This window comes from Gobio gobio (genome assembly GCF_949357685.1).
Source record: "Gobio gobio genome assembly, chromosome: 21".
Lineage (NCBI taxonomy): Eukaryota > Metazoa > Chordata > Actinopteri > Cypriniformes > Gobionidae > Gobio > Gobio gobio.
In genome coordinates, this window is record NC_137117.1 from 37,918,067 (window position 1) to 37,939,140 (window position 21,074).

The 21,074-nt window shown below is 39.3% G+C and overlaps 1 protein-coding gene across 6 annotated transcripts in view; it reads left to right on the forward strand.

The window, feature by feature from the left end:
- Positions 1-21,074, forward strand: part of hdac7a (histone deacetylase 7a) — a 118,829-nt gene that overhangs the window by 52,558 nt on the left and 45,197 nt on the right. For 4 of the 6 annotated variants that reach the window (XM_079802918.1, XM_079802922.1, XM_079802919.1 and 1 more), the window contains 2 exons: positions 15,832-16,010; positions 17,788-17,875. In XM_079802918.1, coding sequence (XP_079659044.1) covers positions 15,832-16,010; positions 17,788-17,875 — 267 coding nt within the window. The remainder of the gene's footprint in view (positions 1-15,831; positions 16,011-17,787; positions 17,876-21,074) is intronic. The other 2 variants (XM_079802920.1, XM_079802923.1) reach the window with 1 other exon arrangement.

Below are 21,074 nucleotides of genomic sequence, written 5' to 3' on the forward strand. Positions count from 1 at the left end.
TTTCCTCTATTGCATAATTCCACCTAGCAGCACCAATACCACCATCTCTCTTTCGTTTCACTATGTTTGAACGCTGTGTACGGAAGAGCTTCTGTGCTCCTAATGGTCAACATAACTCACCCACTGATAATTTATTGTAAGGTGAGGTCATGTGAGAGTCTGAATTCCCAACACACATTTCCATAACAGTCCAAACATTTTAAATGCATCTTACTATGTATAACATCGATCCTGCCTTAAAGGAACACAGCGACTTTTTGGGACTTTATCTTATTCACCGTATCCCCCAGAGTTAGATAAGTCCCTACATATCATTCTCATCTCCGTGCCATAAGTCTGACGCACCCACCACTAGCCTAGCTTAGCACAAAGACTGGAGATAAATGGCTCCAGCTAGCCTACTGCTCAATAAGTGACAAAATAACGCCAACATTTACATGTTGTGATGTGTATAGTTACTCTCATTCCTGCGTAATAATCAAGGAACTTTGCTGCCGTGCCATGGGTGCAGCGGCGCAACGGTATTACGTAGCGCCTGAAAATAGGCTAACTTCCATCAACATAACCAACGTTGCTTGCAGAGGGAGCGCTAGGGACTATTTTCAGGAGCTGCAAAATATCATTGCGCCGCTGTACTCATGGGACGGCTCAAAGTTCCTTGATTATTACGCAGGAATGAGAGTATAGTTCCTAGCCATATCGGTCTAGAAAATCGCAACTTTTCATTTTCCTTAGTATACACAATGTAACTACACACATCACAACATGTAAATAGGAAAATGTTGGTGTTATTTAGTCACTTATTGAGCAGTAGGCTAGCTGGAGCCATTTACCTCCAGTCTTTGTGCTAAGCTATGCTAGCGGTGGGTGCGTCAGACAGAGTTATGGCACGCACGGAGATGAGAATGGTATGTATGGACTTATCTAACTCTGGGGGATACGGAAACCTTTAAGCAAACCAGTTTCATGGATTGCATCCAGTTGCCAAACGTGTGCGTGTAAATTGAAGGATATCAAATGGACTTATTTGTGTCTGTAGAAATCTAAACTGGCATCTCGATTTAGTTTGTAGTTCAACACAACAAATAAGCCACCATTAGATCCATAGACCCACTCTGCCAACTATTATATGAACTTCATTGCGCATAAACTAACACACACCCTCATTTGACGCGAGGCATGCGTTCGCCCTCTCGGACGGGAGCTTTCTGAGGTTCTTGCTCCGTTGGCGGCTGACCGGGGGCCTCTTGAGTTACTTTCTCAGGAGTGTCAGGTTTTCAAATCAGCTCCCCACTCCCATACCCCCCAGCTCTCTCTGAACCTCCAAACACACACGCACACACACCGAGACAGCTTTCATCTCCGGGATCTGAGGAGATATGGATGGCATAACAGAGGTCAGAGCTTTGACGTGAGAATAGACACTTTTCTCAGGCAGTTTATTCAAGAAATATTCTGTGTGAAATACTCAAGTTGTCATCTGTGACCCGCGGGCAGCTACCTCAGACAATAAAATCTTTTGTAACAACAAACGCGTGTACCACACTTACATTATCTGAGCATCATATTTTACAATAATACATTTGCGTTTGTTCTTTCTAATGTAGCAACTTGGTTTTACGCTCTTTGATTTTTTCATGTGATTCATGTGCACGTAACTCCAAATTACAATATTATAACACACATTTTATTGAAATATGTGTGTAAAACGAGCCTCATATCTCTGATTTCAAAAATTATTGTAAAAAATTTATTTAAAAATTATTGTTTCATTGTAATTGAAATCTAAAGCTAAGACTATTAAAATAGTTTTCATTAATTGAAATGAAATGAAATAAAACATTACATGAAAAACATAAACTTAAAAAAATAAATGAAAATTATAATGTTGCCTTTGCAACTAATTGAATAAGTCCTAAAATTACAAAAATATAACTGAAATAAAAAATAAATTAAAGATGAATAGAGATGTAAAAAAAATCATCAAAATGACAAACAAAATGACTAAAAATGACTTAAAAAATTACAAATACAAAAATAAGCGCTAATTAATTTTTATTTATATATACTATAATATTATATAAATAATATCCCCATTTGACAGACAGTTTAATACAAAACAAATGATTTCCTTCTTGATGAATTGCAGTAAATATAAAGTGCATTGCAATGCATTATATCTTTTCATAAATAATTGTAACCAACGTAAAAATGCTGCATAATATTTGCAGATTTCTTGTTACATCTGAAAATTGTTTGTTTGATGAACAATGAATAAATGATGCCTTGTTCTAAAAATACAGTTATTTTAGAGTATTACTAATAATGTCACTAATAATATTACTATTGCTCATACAACGTGACTGATTCCTTTCAAATTATCATATTTACAATTTTCACCATATACAGAGACCAGAATATGATAGAAACCTGCTTTTATTTCAAGAAATTGAATAATTTTCTAGCAATTACTCATCATTAGTTTATGGTCCAATTCTCACAATTAAGTTGCTTATTAGCATGCATATTACTATATGCAGTATAATTGGCTGTTTATTAGTACTTTCATGCCCATATATTTCTTGTTACATCTGAAAATTGTTTGTTTGTTGAACAATGAATTCAGAGACCATATTGCATTATAAGGTGCATTACAAAGTATAATTAATGTATCAAAACACTTTTATGATGCATAGTGTATAAGGGCTTTAAGTGAAGTGTTACCAATATATTTTCTCGCATATGAAGTATGTAAGATATTTTATTTTCATGAGACCGGTTAAACAGCTGTGGTTGTTGGTTGCTGCACATTTTAAAACCAAATGAAGTTAAGTCATTACTACCACGTCATTTTATTGACTGGCTGCTGGTTAACCGGCATTTTCGTATAGCTAAATAAGCAATCGAGCAATTAAAGTTGAACTGATAAACTCACTTTAAATCAGATTTAAATGCCATGTTGGCTGTAAGTCAGATTAGTGAAGAGGGAACACTTACAGTTTAATCTCCACTGATAGTGAACACACAACCTGAAAGCTTTGTAGATATCTCTAGAGGACATTACTTAGCTGTGTGTGTGTGTAGTCACTCAACACACTCCTAAGGCTGATGATAGACTACATAGCAGTCAGAGCTGGTTGTCAATCTCTTTGGAGTGCACGCACTCGCACAGATGCTCTGACAGGTCTTATCTACAGGTTTTTGTAAGGTTTTAGACGCACCAGAACCCTTTCACACACAAAACTGATGCCACTGATGGGCTTCAAACGATGACCACTTTCACTTCTGTGAACCAAGTCAACTACCATATCAAATCAGACCCTTCAAGAATCCAACTTTGTTTCAAGAGAAAACCCCTCGCTTCTTGAACTCTTCCCTGCCCTGAGGAAGTCAGTGGCACATTTCACCCCTCCTCTACTGTCAGATGAGCATAACAAACAAAAGTGGGCATTGAAATGATCAGAGCTAAAAAAGAAGCATCTCTCCCTCCCACTCCAGAATAGCTGCGCTGCTACATGCCAATTACAGCCTAACGTCAACATCTCACAACGGGGTGGGGTTGGGGGGTTGGGGGGTGGGATCTGACCCCGTACAAGCAGATGTCACTCGTTCCGCACTTCCTGTTTTGCTGGCTGGTGTTATTTTCAGATCAGCACACACACTCACAAATACACAAACCGGCTCTTTTTCTAGGCTCCCAGATTTACAGCGACAGCTTGCCTCCTATTGTTCTCCATTTCCCATTCTGCTGTGACTCAGGCGACATCGCTGGCCAACAGCAGTGTGTGTGTGTGTGTGTGTGTGTGTGTGTGTGTTGTGTAGCTCACACTTAGAACAGCCCGTACAGCTGGTGTTCTTGGACCGGACTCGTTCATGAAGGTCAAGTGGTGTAGGCTCAGCAGCACTGACTGACAAGCTAACATTATCCACCTTCACCAAAATCAGGCTAAAGGGCCGTTCACACCAAAGACGAGGACTATAATGACTAAAGCCACGTTTCCACCGCAGGAACTTTCCGCAGGATCTAGGGACTTTGAGGTGGTACCCCCACCAAGGTGCACCAGTGCTGGTGCTGGTTCGGAGCCAGAGCCTAGTTTCAAATCAGCTCTTTGTCTTTCCACACCCAAAGCACCAGCTCCGAACCAGGAAAAGTGGTTCTTAAGTAGCACCAAAACATTGCTGGTATAGAAGTAAGAACCGCTTGCATCAGGCGCTGGGGCCGGGGTTACCCTGACCAACAAGACCAACACAAACTTGTGACCGCCATTTTTGAAATAGCAGCTAATGGAACTAATAGCGTCTCGATTGTAATCTCCGTCTATACAGATTACGGTGAGCTGCACGAATGTGTTGGATTCGCTGTGTTTTGATGCTGATGTAGGATCACGTGCATCAATAGTAACGCAACATTCGCCATTGTTGATGGAAGGCTTGTTCGAGATGCATAGCGAGATAGCGCTGTGCAAACCGATCGCCGTATGACAACGAGTACAGCGAGAGCACACGACTCCTTATGCTTTTGAATCGCTCTTGCTGTGTTTTGATATCATACGCAATTCGGTCTGCGCAGCGCCGATGCATCTCGAACAAGCCTGGTGTTTGTGTTTCCCGCTGCCTCGCTAGCGTTGCTGTGAAAGATGAGACGTTTACAGTGACGTAAGACTGGCTCTGTGGCGGCTCTCTAGCCTGTGGAAAGGCAAACCGGTTCTTAGAAGGCTCGTCAGTCGAACTAACTCCGAACCGGCACAAGCACTGGCTCTGAACTAGCTGGTGGAAAAGGGGTATCAAGTATGTTTCGACCGCAGGGATCAGTGTCTAAATGAAGTTCCGGGTAAAAATTTCCCCCTCAAAATGTCCCTGCTCACGAGGTAGTACTTTTTCAAAGGGGGTGGGACTTGGGTGCTGAACATGCCGATTGGTTGAGTACACGCAGCGTTTTATATCAACCACCATTTTTTAAAGTCTGTTGCGGTGCGTGCAGTAAGAGTTGTTTGCTATTTGAATCAACAATGGAGTTTAAAAAATACGACCGATGGACCGACGATGAGATTCAGGCTTTATTAAAGATGCTGTATGTACTAGAGATGCACCGATTGATCGGCCAGGGTCGGCCCTGAATGGTGATCAGTCTCACGTGTCTCCGATTTTGAGCCGATCCGTCTACATGCGGCTGCTAGCATGAGCCCGGCCGCGACGTTGACGTCACAGCCGCATGCAAACACATCGTTGCCATGGAAGTTTTTTACTCTGAGCGAAGAAGACACTAATTATGCCATTTGTAAAACTTATACAGCGGGGGAACCACCAGGAAAGCACACAACAAGACAAACCTAATTAGACACGTAAAACTCCATCACCCCGTGGAACTGCCCAGTTTGAAGAAGGTAGTAAAGGTAAAACGGCTTAACCAGCAGTCATATCACCCTGTAGGCCAAGACTGGTTTCCCACTGAAGCTAAGCAGGGTTGAGCCTGGTCAGTACCTGGATGGGAGACCAAACTGGGAAAAACTAGGCAGCTGCTGGTCGAGGTGTTAGTGAGGCCAGCAGGGGGCGCTCACCCTGTGGTCTGTGTGGGTCCTAACACCCCAGTATAGTGATCGGGACACTATACTGTAAAAAGCACTGTCCTTCGGATGAGACGTTAAACCGAGGTCCTGACTCTCTGTGGTAATTAAAAATCCCAGGATGTCCTTCGATAAAGAGTAGGGGTGTAACCCCGGCATCCTGGCTAAATTTGCCCATTGGCCCCTGTCCATCATGGCCTCCTAATCATCCCCATTTATATACGATTGGTATCATCCCTCTGTCTCCTCTCCACCAATCAGCTGGTGTGTGGTGGGCGTACTGGCGCAATATGGCTGCCGTCTCATCATCCAGGTTGTGCTGCACATTGGTGGTGGTTGAGGAGATTCCTCCTTCTATGTAAAGCGCTTTGAGTGCCTAGAAAAGCGCTATATAAATGTAACCAATTAAAGCTAGCCAGAGCTCAGAGCCAGCCACAGGTCAGCAGCCTCTCCTATCTTTCCTTGGTATAAGCAGCGAAAAGACCAAAGCAATTACGAAGAAAACTATGGAATTCATGGTGCTGGATGACCGCCCGAACGCATAAACTGTCACTTCATGAGAATTTACCGTTTCATTTGAGAAAACTGTGAACACAGACACTCAAAGCTCTTCACAGCAACCCGTCAAAATAAAAGTTTGGTTTAAAAAAAAAAATGAAATTGACAGAAATATACAGAGTACCGTAAAAGTTTTATGGTATTGGTACTGACTACTGGAATTTTGGTACCGTGACATCCCTAGCTGGCAACATTTATTACCCAAATACTGAACTATTATTTGGAGGAGTATTGTACACTTCAGGTTTGTTCATTCATAGGATTTTTTGACTTTTGTAAGACAAGTAAAAAAGAGAAAAATGTAAATTTATAATGTTTCGTTTCATAAAGCAACTGATTTTCAGTTATTTGTTATTTCTACTTCTTTCCAGGCACAGAACACTTATTTTTGAGAGTTGTTCAAGTGAGAGAAGATCCTGTTGTAATGTTTAATAATTTATTTTGTAATAAAAATAACATTTTGCTTTGAAGAAAAAGTGGATTTTGGTTTGTATATGCTGTCAATTATAGTTCTTGGAAAGAAAATCGGAATCGGCAAAAATCGATATCGGCCGATCTCACTAACAAAAAATCGGAAATCGGAATCGGCCAAGAAAATTGCAATCGGTGCATCTCTAGTATGTACGTTTTTCACTTTACTAAAGCATGAAAATACCATAATGTGTTTGCAGATATTTAGGAAACATGCTAAGTTCACATACTCGTTTCTCTGAAAAACAAAGCAACAGTCAGTTATTCTACTTTGAGATGTGTGTTCCGTGTCGGAATGTGTGTTTTTGTTTTGGTCTGTGCGATAACGCACGTTGCCAGTTCACCCAATAGTATTTCGACATCACAGGTTGCCAGTTGGCGGAGAACACAGCGTATTGCTGCCATGGAAGCCAGCAAGCAAACTGGGTCAGAGATTGCAGATTCTACCCGACCTAAAAAGCCTCGGAATCCATCAAAAAATCTATATGAACAGAAGCATATGATATCTATATGAAATCAACTCATCAACTTACAGTGTGTGTCTCCTTGCCTTACATTGTCAATTGGGCTCGTTCCTGTTGCATGTCCTCAAATTGGCAACCCGTATGAGCGTCAAGTCTGAGGAGGAGGGGGCGGGGCAAACAATATTTTGAATTTGGACTGCAGTACCCATTTTAACCACTAGCTGTCATTCCTTCATACAGCACACTTGTTTCCTCCAATACTGCAGTTATTTTTCTCTGTTTGCATTCACTGATTTCCCAAAAACATCTTGAATTTTGAATTGTCAATACAACTGAAAACTGTGAGAGAACATCACATAAGCTGACCTTATAAACTGATGTTGATTTTCCTATAATGTTTTAGTTTGAACTCACCATTATGGTGATCAGTGTTCCCTTTGGTCGGGCACTATATTATTGTAATTCTCTTCCTATTGATGCAGCGATACACAGTTATTTGATTTCAAAGGAAGATAAGCAGATGACCAGAAGCCTTTGATTTATGAGTTCTCTATTGAGCAAGTCACACTTGATGGCACCTGTGAGTGTTATTTTTGATCCATAGAGGTTCTGAAGTTAGTCAGCATCTGACTATAACAACACACACCCACTCACACACACACACACATGGCTTGGCACACGGCAAGAGTGTGTTGAAAGAGGCCTTTTAAACTGGTTGTGCTGGTCAAACAGGTCGGGGTGTGAGAGGGCTGGAAGTAGTAGTGTGTTACACACTGGCACTTGTGTTTTTTTTCTGTCAGACTGATGGTAATCATGGAAATAAATGTCTCACGGACATTGCTGTGACAATACATTAAGCATTTATTACTGGTCCTGCATCGAACATTATGCCTTTTTTTTGGAGGAGGAGTAGAGACAGGTCAAAATCCAGTAAACTTGCTCTGAAAAGGAACATGAGCCAGACTTGGTGGGCTCTTTTGACTTGAGCCAGTAAATAACCACCTAGTAACCACTCATAGCAACTGCCTGGCATAGTTATGCAATAAAAGACACTTAAAACACCTTAGCAACTGCTTGACAACACCCTGGCATCATAGTGGCATGTTTTGCACAGGCAAACACCATTTTTAAGTTCAACACAGAACTTTAAGCAAGGCATTTTATGAACTAGTTCTTTAGGAAACTTGTTTAAACAACTCAAACAATACATTGAACCGAAGAACTTCTAATGTAACACCCAGAACGTCTTTACTTGTCAAAGTTCTCAATTCAAGAAGCCTGTACAGGAACAATGGTTCTTGACAAGCAAAGGGATCATCTGATCTAATGATGCCGAAAAAACTTTTAGGAGTGGCAAAAGCTAGTTCACACTCTATGTTCTGCATACATTACATGAACTAGTGAGATATTACACACCAAAAGCCTAAAATTATCTCTGACGTGCCAGCATTTCTTCCTCACTGCATAATGAATAGGCAGCTACAGGAAGTTATCAACTGCAGTCAGACTGTCAACAATCACTCAAGGAAAAACGCACCTGGATTAAATGGTGCCTTGTTCTAAAAATACAGTTATTTTAGAGTATTACAATTTCTAATGTCACTATTAATATTACTGTTGCACATACAACGTGACTGATTCCTTTCAAACTATCAGATTTACAATTTTCACCGTATACAGAGACCAGAATATGATAGAAACCCGCTTTTATTTCAAGAAATGTAATACTTTTCTTGTCATTACCCGTCAAAAAGTAGGTAACACTTTAGTTTATGGTCCAATTCTCGCAATTAAGTTGCTTATTAGCATGCATATTATACTATATGCAGTATAATTGGCTGTTTATTAGTACTTGCATGACCATATTCTACATCCCATAATCCTACCAAATACCTAAACTTAACAACTACCTTACTAACTATTAAGAAGCAGTTATTAGGAGTTTATTGTGGCAAAAGTCATAGTTAATAGTTAGTTAATGGTGAGAATTGGACCCTAATCTAAAGTGTGACCAAAAAACTACTATATTCATAGCTCTGGCATCAGATGGACATACCATGGTGTTCTAATATTCCAAGATATTTCAAAGAATACTATGGTATTACCATGGTACACTGTTCAGAAGTTTTAGATCCTTAAGATTTCTAATGTTTTTGAAAGAAGTCTCTTCTGTTCTCCAATCCTGTGTTTATTTGATCAAAAATACACATTTAAATCTTTTATATATATATATTTTTTAAATATTTTTTATATTTATATATATATATATATATATATATATATATATATATATATATATATATATATATATATATATATATATATATATATATATATATATATATATATATATATATATATATATATATATATATATATATATATATACATACTTTTATATATATACTTTTATATATTGTAAAATGTAATTTATTTCTGTGATCAAATCTGAATTTTCAGTATCAATACTCCAGTCTTCAGTGTCACATGATCCTTCAGAAATCATTCTGATATGATGATTTGATGATCAAGAAACCTTACTTATTAATATTATCAATGTTGAAAACAGTTCATATTTTTGTGGACACTGTTTTTCTCAGGATGGTTTGATGAATAGAAATTCAAAAGAACAGCATTCATTTGAAATAAAATATCTTTGATCATTATAAATTGATCAATTTAATGCATCCTTGCTGAATAAACATATTCATTTACCTAAAAAAACGGACCCCAAACTCAAGTATTTGTTGCAAATGTAACTTTTCTAAAGTAATTTCTGGCATTTGACAGCCAGTTTCGTTTGCAGTCGGCCTCACGCTTATGTTCACCAACTCAGAGTTTCCTTAGAAGCAGATTCATACTTGCACATATTTTCCTGCAGACACACAGCCGCACAGCTTTGAAGGAAGATGTCCCTCACACACACATTTTTGTGTGCATTCCACTGCACATCTGCTTGTCTGTCATTGTTATTAGTGTATTTGTTGGCTTGTTTCTGTTTAGTTGGTTCAGACTCTATTGTTTGGTTTGCTGAGGAGTACCAAAATACATTACATACACTACTTGCCTCAATACACAAACACACATTTGTTCCTGTATTATTTATGTTACATACTGTACATAGTTCAGTCATGAAACTCTTCCGAGCAGGTTCTCTTAAAGCCGACTGAATCTGTTTGTTCCTTCTACATTTATTTCCATCCTGAACTGGTTCAACACTTTTCCTAGCCCTCCACCTTCCCCAGCACCACCTGCCTAGATCTACTAGGGGATTCTCCCTGCTTTCCTTGCAGAATCTCGTATGCTATTCCCTGTATTTATGTGCATGTTTTGACAGTATTCACTCATGCGTAGCAGATCTAGTCCTCCAAGACAACGCCTATGTACATTCCATTCTTATCAGTAAATGCTGTTTAATTCACTTCCGAGAGTTGTCATAATTGAAATGTATTTATTGCACTATAAACAGGTTGTTATTGAAAGATTACTATATTCATATACTATAGTATTATTTACATGGTGCTTCAAAGAGTACCACGATTGTAGTATAGCACATTTTTTTTAGTAAGAATATCCTTAGCACTCTAAAGGTCGGAAAACACCATATTGCTCAGTTCCGTCTCATTTTCCTCTGGGACTTTGAGTTCCTTTCCTGGATCTGTCAGCGTTTGGCCGACAGGTCATTTCTCAGAATGCCATGCAATGCTGAAAGCTGGAATAATCCATGCAGGGCGGAATATAGTAAATGTTCTGTTATCAGGAAGGGAATGCTGAGGGGGAAAAAAAATGTGGGAGTCGTGTTATTTCCTGGAATACAGTTAGAGCTCTGCGGATCTTGTACACGTCTGGGTGGGAATACCCTGGATGTTGAGAGCTCAGGGAAGCAAGAACCCAAAACATGTTTGGCATCCAGGGCTGCGGTGCCAAGATGTTCCTCTTCTCCATTTCAAGATCCTAAAAAGGGGTTGAGGAGATCCTGGACTGTGTCAGAACATGTCAGGACATCCCTCGTCATGTAAACAACTCCAGCGGGTCACTTCTGGCCGTTCTCACGGCACTCTTGTTTTCTTGTCTTAACTAGTGGTAAGGTTTTTTAGAAAAAAACATGCATAATAATTACGGAAATTAAAGTTAGGTTTATTTTACACCAATTTACAAAAATATATATATTATTATAAATTATAATAACAATTTATAAATAAATATATTTAAAATAAAATGTATTTGAATTTTTTTCGCAACTAAATCAACTTAAATATGAATAAAAAGTAAATATAAACACTGTAAGTACTGTGTGTCTGAAATAGACAAGGGCTGAATCCGAAATCACCCCTTTAATCACCCCTTTAATCACCCCGAAATCACCCCTTTGGGGCGGCAGTGGCTCAGTGGTTCATGTAGGTTGTCTACAAACCGGAAGGTTGGTGGTTCGATCCCCGGTTCCACCTGACCAAGTGCCGAGGTGTCCATGAGCAAGACACCTAACCCCAGCTGCTCCCGACGAGCTGGATGGCGCCTTGCATGGCTGACACCGCCGTCGGTGTGTGAATGAGTGTACGAATGGGTGAATGTGAGGCAAAATGTAAAGCGCTTTGGATGGCCGTAGGTCTGTTAAAAGCGCTATATAAATGCAGTCCGTTTACCGTTTACCCTCATTCTCACTATTCCCTACTTTAGTCCACTAATATAGTTCACTTGAAGGAGTGAATGAAAACGAGTGTGTGAAGTCGGACAGCTGTTGTGTGTACATCAGCTGTACACTCGTTATTATGGTGCAATGTGGGATTGAATGAGTGCACTCAATAACGCCCACTATGGTTTCGGACACCACTACAAATGGCTGTGCCCTCAAATAATGCCCTATTTGAGGGTATAGGGGGCGATTTCGGATTCAGCCATGGTAACTAATTTTACACACATCAGACAATCACACAGTGAATATGACATAGCGAACAACTTGATATAGAGGATCATAGTTTGAAATTAACCACTTCAAACTATGCTGTCAAAATAAAAGTCCTGCTTCCATCAAGTCAGCCAAACAGAAAAACTCATCGGGCCAATGCAATAATTAAAAAATGATACATCAGCCTTGGTGATTTATTTTGGTCAGCCACTAGTCTTAACCCCTAGGAGTCTGAGCTGTTTTGGGGCCCTTTAGAAGTTTTGATATGCTCTTACATTTGTGCTTTTTTCAGTTGCTTATAAACACATTAATGGCAAAAGTGTAATTACACTGTATTCAGCACAAACTGGGCTACCATAATATGAGAGCAACATGTATGTATATGCTTGTATTTTTGAGAGAAACATATTACAAACAAAAGAAAGTGCTTTAAAATTAAGGCCTCAAAACACACAATAGATATGTGTCCACAAGACTTTTGGATAATGGGTGTTGTTGCCAAGAGTTTTTGCTTCAAACTGATGTGAGAATCATTGAGCCTTTAATATTCACAGATGCTAACAGAATAAACTGACCTTACAATCAGCGGCGGAATCCTTTGCTCTTAGAAATGAACAGCTTTTCATGAGCAGAATAAATCCAGGTTTATTCCTCAACGTCTCAAAATGATGTAGCTGAATTAACATTACAGCGCTTCACTAGATGTGTTTGTATGAGTTGATGTGTGGGCGTCGACTCTGGATCATCAGTATTTGAATCTCAATAGAACTCGCGATCCGTGGGCGTGGTCGCATTAGCGGATAATGAAGTGGCTCGCGGGTGACTGACATCTATCGCTTTAAAAACAGATTACATAAACATAGAATATTTGTTTTCAATTTGGTTTACATTGTTTAAAACCTGACATTTCAGCGTTTCTTTTGACATATGTCTCATGTTTGTGAGACAAGTATTCACTAAGCTAGAGGTCCTTTTCTGAAGACTATCTGAATGAATGTCTTTGACAGAGAGGCTGCAGATCGCGCATCATGTTTGATTTCTTTATTTTGCAAAAAGCAAAAAAAATTGTTTTTATTGTGACTGTACACAAGAAAAATGAAACTTAACCGATTATAATGATGTATAACACTTGCCTGAATGATAAAAAACGACTCTCTTTGAGTCTCTTTGGTACTGATAAGAAAAAAAGAGAGCCGATCGCGCCGGCGCGACCGCCGACTCGAGGGGGTTAAAGGGGTCCTATTATGCTTTTCCACTTTTTCAACTTTAGTTAGTGTCTAATGTTGCAATTTGAGCATTACAAAGATCTGCTCACTCCAAAGGGAGATATGTTATTTAACAGAATCCCCTTTTCAAAGACTACAATGAATGGCTCATTTGGACTAGAACGCGTTATTTCCGGATCTTATGAAGTCATAATGTTCCTCATTTAAATAACCCCGTCCACGGAATACGCAAAAAAGGTGCTCGGCCTGGTTGAGCTGCATTAGAGAAGACGGTGTTGTCGCCGTGTCAAAGAGATGTTTCTAAACCTCATTTGTTTGACCTTCCTAAGGTGTCAAACTTAGAGTGGTTAAAAGTATTTTTTAACACCGTTCCCGAACATTATAACCCAAACATGTATCTGTGTGCTGCACATTTTATGGAGAACAGCTTGTTTTCTGTAGCTATTGTAAACTCTCGCTTTTGTAAGATGGTTCATCGCTCTTAAGGAAAATGTACCTTTTTTTTGTGATCGATTACTGTTTATATTAAACTTTGTTTTCCATGGTGGATAGCATTGTATCTAGAATGTATAAGGAAATTACAAAAAAACATACCGCTCTGAAATGTCCTGTGAAATCTGTGCTCGTAAAGTCTGTGTTTGAAATCCGTGTTGCACGATCCTCTTGTTTGTTAACATCGTCAGGGTCTGAGTCGGGCTCGAATTGGTTTGAAATAACCTTAATATTTACACAAGAAGAACTCGCAGTTATGGAGGGGTGGGACATTTCCCGAACACACTGGGCCAGCTAACCAATCACAGCACATTTCGTATTTCGGAAGAAGGGGCTTCAATGAAATTGGCGTGTTCAAGCCAGACTGTGGAGAGCGGTGCTGTAATGTAAAATATGTGAACAAATAATGCATGAAAACATATTCTAGTATACCCCAAAAACAAAATCAAGACTCCGTAAAAGGCCATAATAGGACCTTCACCTGCCACCTCATGTCATCTCTTTTAATCACATTTCTTATTCTGTTTCTCAGTTTGTTCCTCTTGCATAACGCACCAGCTCAAAAGGTACACATTGTTCCTCACCGGTTGAAGTCATCCGTGAGTCATTTTCCACGCTGCTCATTGGTCTGCTGTAGAAAGCGGTTTTGTTCAGTGATTTATAAGAATAAAGGTGACAAAGCAGTCACAATTCACAGGAACACAATAGTAAGTGTGCTTTGGGCCGTCAAAAGGGCATGAGTCACAATTTCTGAGGCACTAGATCGTCTTGCAAGTGTGGGAGACACGGCTATTTTTGGGAGTCGTTGTTGGAAATAAGTGGGGAAGAGTTGAGAAATACTCTATGGTTGACATGCTTGGGTAACTCTTCAGATCAGAAATCTGTCAAGCGCATTCATAAACGTGCTCTGGTTTTAGCTGGGCAACGCGCCAGAGCTACATGACTGACATCAGTGCTGTGGTAGCCCAGATATGCACCAACCTACATGCACACGGACGGTTTTTGTGAGTGTGTTTGTTATTTTCCTGTCTGCTCTGTGTGAGAGCGCTTGATGGAAGGGTGAGGCAGTGCGTCCCATTGACTCACTCGTACCATGCAAATATTCTTAAAGCAGCATGCAAAAGTTATGGAAATCACGCCGACTTTTATATCACTGCAGAATGTGCCATAAGTCAAATTTTGGGACATGCACTTGCACCGACACACACATCTTTACCTCTTTCTGTTCTCTTTTTCTGCATTTTCACCTGCTTCCCTCTCCTACCAATGGAAATGTCCTGTCATTGTTTTAAAGAGCATGAATTACTAAATTAAAATTATGGAGGGTGACCGGGTGACCTAGCTGTTATGTGAGGACCTCAATAACTGTATTAATATTTTGAATTCTATGAAGTCTGTTAAGAAAATGTGACAAATTACAGAGGCCTGTTTTAGAACCATTACGATGTTTGCATTGTGTGACATTTACACCATTGTATTATGGATATATTTTTGTGTTAATTTTTTTTTGTTTTAACACAAAAATATAACAATTATTTAATGAGAATTATAGTGAATTGGAAGATGCATATACAAAAAGCAATATATATATATATACAAATAATATATAAATAAAATATATAATACTAAAAAGCTAAATTATGGATTTTTTTTGTTAAAATGTGCTTAATTGTCCTGTAAATATTGTCACAATGCAAATAATAATAATCATCCTAAAATATACTTAATTTTCATGAGAAATATACACTACTGTTCAAAAGTCAGTACGTTTTTGATCAGTAAAGACATTTATAATGTTTCTAAAAATTTCTATTTTATTTAAGCTTTCTATTCATCAAATAATCTTGAAAAAAAAAAGTCAGTTTTCACAAAAATATAAAGCGTCACAACTGTTTTGAACATTGATAATATTCATAAAGGTTTCTTGAGCAACAAATCCTCATATTATAATGATTTCTGAAGGATCGTGTGACAATTCATGATGAGAATTCAGCTTTGATCACAGGAATAAATTGTTTTATAATATATTCACATAGAAAACATTGTAATATTTATCCTATGTTTCTCCTATGTATCTAGGTCTTACATAGTGAGTTGTAGTCCTGTAAAAATATATAATAATAAATGTGTGTGTGTTTCTGTCCATCCAGAAGAGTCACTGTCGTCTCCCACGGGCCCCGCCCCCATGGACCTGCGTGTAGGCGAGCGTCTGGTGCGTCCGGGTTCGGACACGGCCTTCCTGTCCCCTCTGCACCCCCCTCTGCTGATCGGCCCCTTCAATCCGCAGCACTGTTCCCCGTACAGCCAGCCGCAGATGCAGCATATACAGGTACATGTGCCACACACACTGATCTCAGCGCAGTCAGAGACACAGAGATACACATTTAAATAGCTCCTTAATGTGATTTAGCCTAAATCGACACATTCCTGTCACATTCAACATCCTTGTTGCTGCTGGAACATAAACACCTTAGCTTGATTATACATCACTCATTACAAACCACTCAAAAGGATATATACACCGATCAGGCATAACATTATAACAGGTGAAGTGAATAGCACTGATGATCTCTTCATCACGGCACCTGTTAGTGGGTGGGATATATTAGGCAGCAAGTGAACATTTTGTTCTCAAAGTTGATGTGTTAGAAGCAGGAAAAATGGGCAAGCGTAAGGATTTGAGTGAGTCTGACAAGGGCCAAATTGTGATGGCTAGACGACTGGGTCAGAGCATCTCCAAAACTGCAGCTCTTGTGGGCTGTTCCCGGTCTGCAGTGGTCAGTGTCTATCAAAAGTGCTCCAAAGAAGGACCAGTGGAGAACCGGTGACAGGGTCATGAGCGGCCAACAGTGGCACGTGGGCATCAGAACTGGACCATGGAGCAATGGAAGAAGGTGGCCTTTTTTTTTTTTTACATCACGTGGATGGCCGGGTGCATGAGTGTGGCTTACCTGGGGAACACATGGCACCAGGTGCACTATGGGAAGAAGGCAAGCCGGCGGAGGCAGTGATGCTTTGGGCAATGTTCTGCTGGGAAACCTTGGGTCCTGCCATCCATGTGGATGTTACTTTGAAACGTACCACCGACCTAAGCATTGCTGAGACCATGTGCAGCCTTTGATGGAAACGGTATTCCCTGGTGGCTGTGGCTCTTTTAGCAGATAATGCGCCGCCACAAAGCAGAAATGGTTCAGGAATGGTTTGAGGAGCACAACAACGAGTTTGAGGTGTTGACTTGGCCTCCAAATTCCCCAATTCTCAATCCAATCGAGCATCTGTGGGATGTGCTGAACAAACCAGTCCGAGCCATGGAGGCTCCACCTTGCAACTTACAGGACTTAAAGGATCTGCTGCTAACATCTTGGTGCCAGATACCACAGCACACCTTCAGGGGTCTAGTGGATATATATAGTATACACACACACATATGATTTTGTTATTGGGCTCTACTACAACAGGTGTCCATGCTTGAATGTTTAAAAAACATATTTTTTTCCCATATTCTCCATTGTTGCAGCTCTTCTCTTCCCAGTCTGTCAGTAACGCTCTGTTTAGTTCCTGTCTCTATGAAGCCCCTCCTTCTGAAAAGCACAATGTGCTCTGATTGGTCTGCTGAATCTGTGTGTTGTGATTGGTCAGTTGCTTCGAGCGTGTTTGGGAAATGTCCCACCCCTTACAATAACCTTGAGTTTCAACACACTAACTAACTCAACCAGGCCCCGCCCCTTTATTTTGTGTATGCCGTGGACGGGAATTATTTAAATGAGGAATATTGTGACGTGTTCGTTCCCGGAAGAAAACTCAAGACCACAATGGAGGCGTTTCAGGGAGTTCAGAAACTGATGTAGAGAATAACTCCCGCTGTAGTGACTTTGAGCTTTGTAACTTTGTTTCATGCTTAAACAGCAACATTACACATGGGAAAAGCACCATAGGTTCTCTTTAAAACAGAATGTGATGCTTTCTAAATTATGTAATGTTGTAAAAAAAAAATTCACAAAACAGAAAACATGAAAACATAATTTAGTAAGTCCCAATATACATGTACTAGCTAGTTAACATTGTTACAGTATGAATAATAATGATCTTCTACTCTTTTTTTCTAGCAGTATAACATGGAGCAGCATCTTCGAGACCAAGAACAAGCGAAACAACAGCTACAGCAACTCAAACACAAGGACAAGAGTCAACAGAGTGAGTGACCCACACAGCAACTCTTGAATCCCTGCCGCTCACAGACTTCATTCACAATTCACAAGTATAGGGCACTGCTTTATGAAGCCGTCTAATGGAAAGTGACTAGAGGATGTGGAGGGACAACAAGCAGCTTTGAGATGTACCATTTTGATTTGAGAAATGTGTCAAAGTGACTGACAAATGCTGAGTTATGTTGTGCCAATGCCCTCTTTAATAGTGCCTCAACTAAAACAGGGCCACGGCTGCTTCAGGAAATAGCTCTGAGAGTAAAAACAAAACTTTGTGGTTGAAAACACATGGGAGGAGTCTTGGGGACCCTGTTGTTCTATAAAGGTGAATTACCGTCACACTGCTGCTGGTGGCCTGCCAGTTACAGCAGTTACAGATCGTGCCATGCCATACAGTACCAGACCAGACATTACTAGACCAGACCATACAGTACAGTGAAGATTTTTGTTAGACGGATGAATGTTAATATACTATAATACTTAACTGAATAGTAACCATATTTACATGTACTTACATGTAGGGCTGTACGATTAATCGAAAAATAAACGAAACCGGCATTCAGAACCTCTAACCCACATATTTTTCCCATGTCGGTTATTTCGGTTTTCACGTGACTCCGCCCCGTCAGTCACATCAAGTGCAGTTTTCAGGCACACACACACACACACACACACACACAGATGCAAGAGCAGTTATCTGTGTTTATAGATGCCCAGAATCACTATAGTAACTGCATGTTTTACACAGTTTATACAGGTCAGTTAATTGCTATTCTTATAGCCTACGCGCAAGCCCCGAAGCCAGATCGCTTTCACTTTTGTGCTCATAAAGTTTGTCAAGTACATGCGTTTAAAGGCTTGCCAGTTTCAACATTTAAAGCGATTGTGCACTATTCAAAAACAACAATACGGACAATGTATCCATACAGGGCTCAGCTTTTTTCTGTGACACAGAGCCGAGCCGTGTCGCGTCTCTGACAACGCACGCGCGCCCTGAAGGCAGACCTCTATCACCTGCGTCCTCACAAAGCTTGTCATTTGTATGTGGTTTAAGTCAGTTTTCGACCATCAGATGTGTATTATGTTGAACTAATGCCTGATATATTGTGACAAACGAACACTCAGACAGAAGCTCGCACATCACGTGAAGATCGCGCACAGAGAGCAGCGCAGATACGCAGTGTCAACGCTGTCCTGTGACTAAAGTAAAGTCACTAAAGTAGCTTAGAAACTCAACCGTTATAGGCATAGATTTTAATACCTTTGAAGTAAGTACAAACCACAGCTTCATAATGAATAGAGACAGTAAGAGTAATTCACACACACAATCACTCTCTCATTAATGCATTTAAATAAATGTAATGTAGGCCTATAGTGCTAATTTATCTGTATCTGATGTACAACAAGCAGAAATCTGCCCCATAGACAATAACTGCTGAAAGAGAACCGTTTCCTTCAAGTATTTTAAAATCACAAAGAAATGCACTTTTTCATTAGAAAAAAAAATCCACCTTTAATAGTAGAAAATATTTACAGTACAAACCTTATCAGGAACTTACTCAAAAACCTTATGAGGGCAAAAAAATAAATAAATAAATAAAATAAAAAAAAGCTAAATAATCGTTCATTAATCGTAATCAAGGTAAAATGTTCAATTAATCAAGGTTTTTATTTTTGGTCAAATCGTTACAGCCCTATTTACATGTTACTTGGACAAGCACATGGATGGATAGACACAAGGATAGATGGATGGATGGAGTGTGAACACGTTTATCAGGGGTTTTGCACTTTTGCCCTCTCTGTCTGTGTGTGTGTGTGTAGAATTGCTCCATTGTGATCACAACAGTCTCCAGTTACTCCAGAGCTGTGTCATGCTGCAGCGCTCGGTCACGCTGGCAAAACATTAATACCACTTTTGTTGTTGTTTACTTTTCATTGAACGAGGCATTCATTCTTCTTTTGAATCACTTTACACTGTTAGAGTTCAACAACATCTGGAGTGTGAATCCTTCTACCACCAGGTTTGCTGATAAACTGACTGTGCATTAACAATCATTTGTTGTAACACCCAATGCTGTTCTTGTAAAGTCTAATCAAATGTATTCTTACAATCAATTACTCTCTCAAAACCCGTTTGTGTGTATCCTGCAGTCAGTCTCACTCAGAGGTGTGTAGACGTTACTCAGGTGTCTCTCACTGCAGCTGGAGTCTTTTATCACAGTTGATGATACGATTGTTGTGAGAGAGTAGGTGCAGAGACGTGAAATTAATCACGCAGTGCAAACAGTAACCGTGTCAATATTGACCATATTGGTTAGAGCCACTATAACATCGCCGCCACATAATGGCCGCCCTGGAAGGACAGGGAGGCACTGAGTCAACATGCAGTTTCCTTCCCCCGACCTCAGAGCAACCTCGGCCGCACAGCTGAACCGCGCGGGCTCACTGGCCCTGGATAGAGACAGCGCTGGCATTTTTCTCTGGGAGAAAACGGTCATTTTAAAGCTTTTTTGGTTTAGTGATTAGTTTTGCATTATTTTGTAAAATTCCCCTAGCCCAACTAAAATACATTAAATAAAATATAAAATGTATATTCATTTAAAAATGTTTTTTAAAATAAAGTTAATTAATAAAAACTAATTATTTAAAACGGTATTCCCGGGACATTTTCTTTTTAGAAATGTGGTTGGAATGATTTCATTGGCTGGTTGTATTGATTAAGGGCCACATTCTCTGAAAATATTAAATACTAGTAATATTAGTTTTCCCTTTTTTGGAATTTATATATATCTATTTAAATTTAAATTTAAATTTTTAATATTTAGTTACATAAAATGACCTAGTCTAGGGCAAACTAAACTAAACAACTAAAATATAAACTAAATAAATCAAGATTTATGTCTACACTCTCTAAAGGTATTAAAATCAAATTATATTCTCATAATTTTTGAAATAAAGTAAATAAACACTTAACTTTTTTGCAATAGAAAATTATTAATGAAAATATAATAAAATTAGTGCTGGGGAAAAATTAATTGTGATTAATCGCATCCAAAATAAAATTTTGTGTTTTCATAATATATGTGTGTGTGTGCTGTGTATAATTATTATGTATATATAAATACACACACATGCATGTATATATGTTAGAAATATTTGCATGCATATACTGTATATATAATTTATCT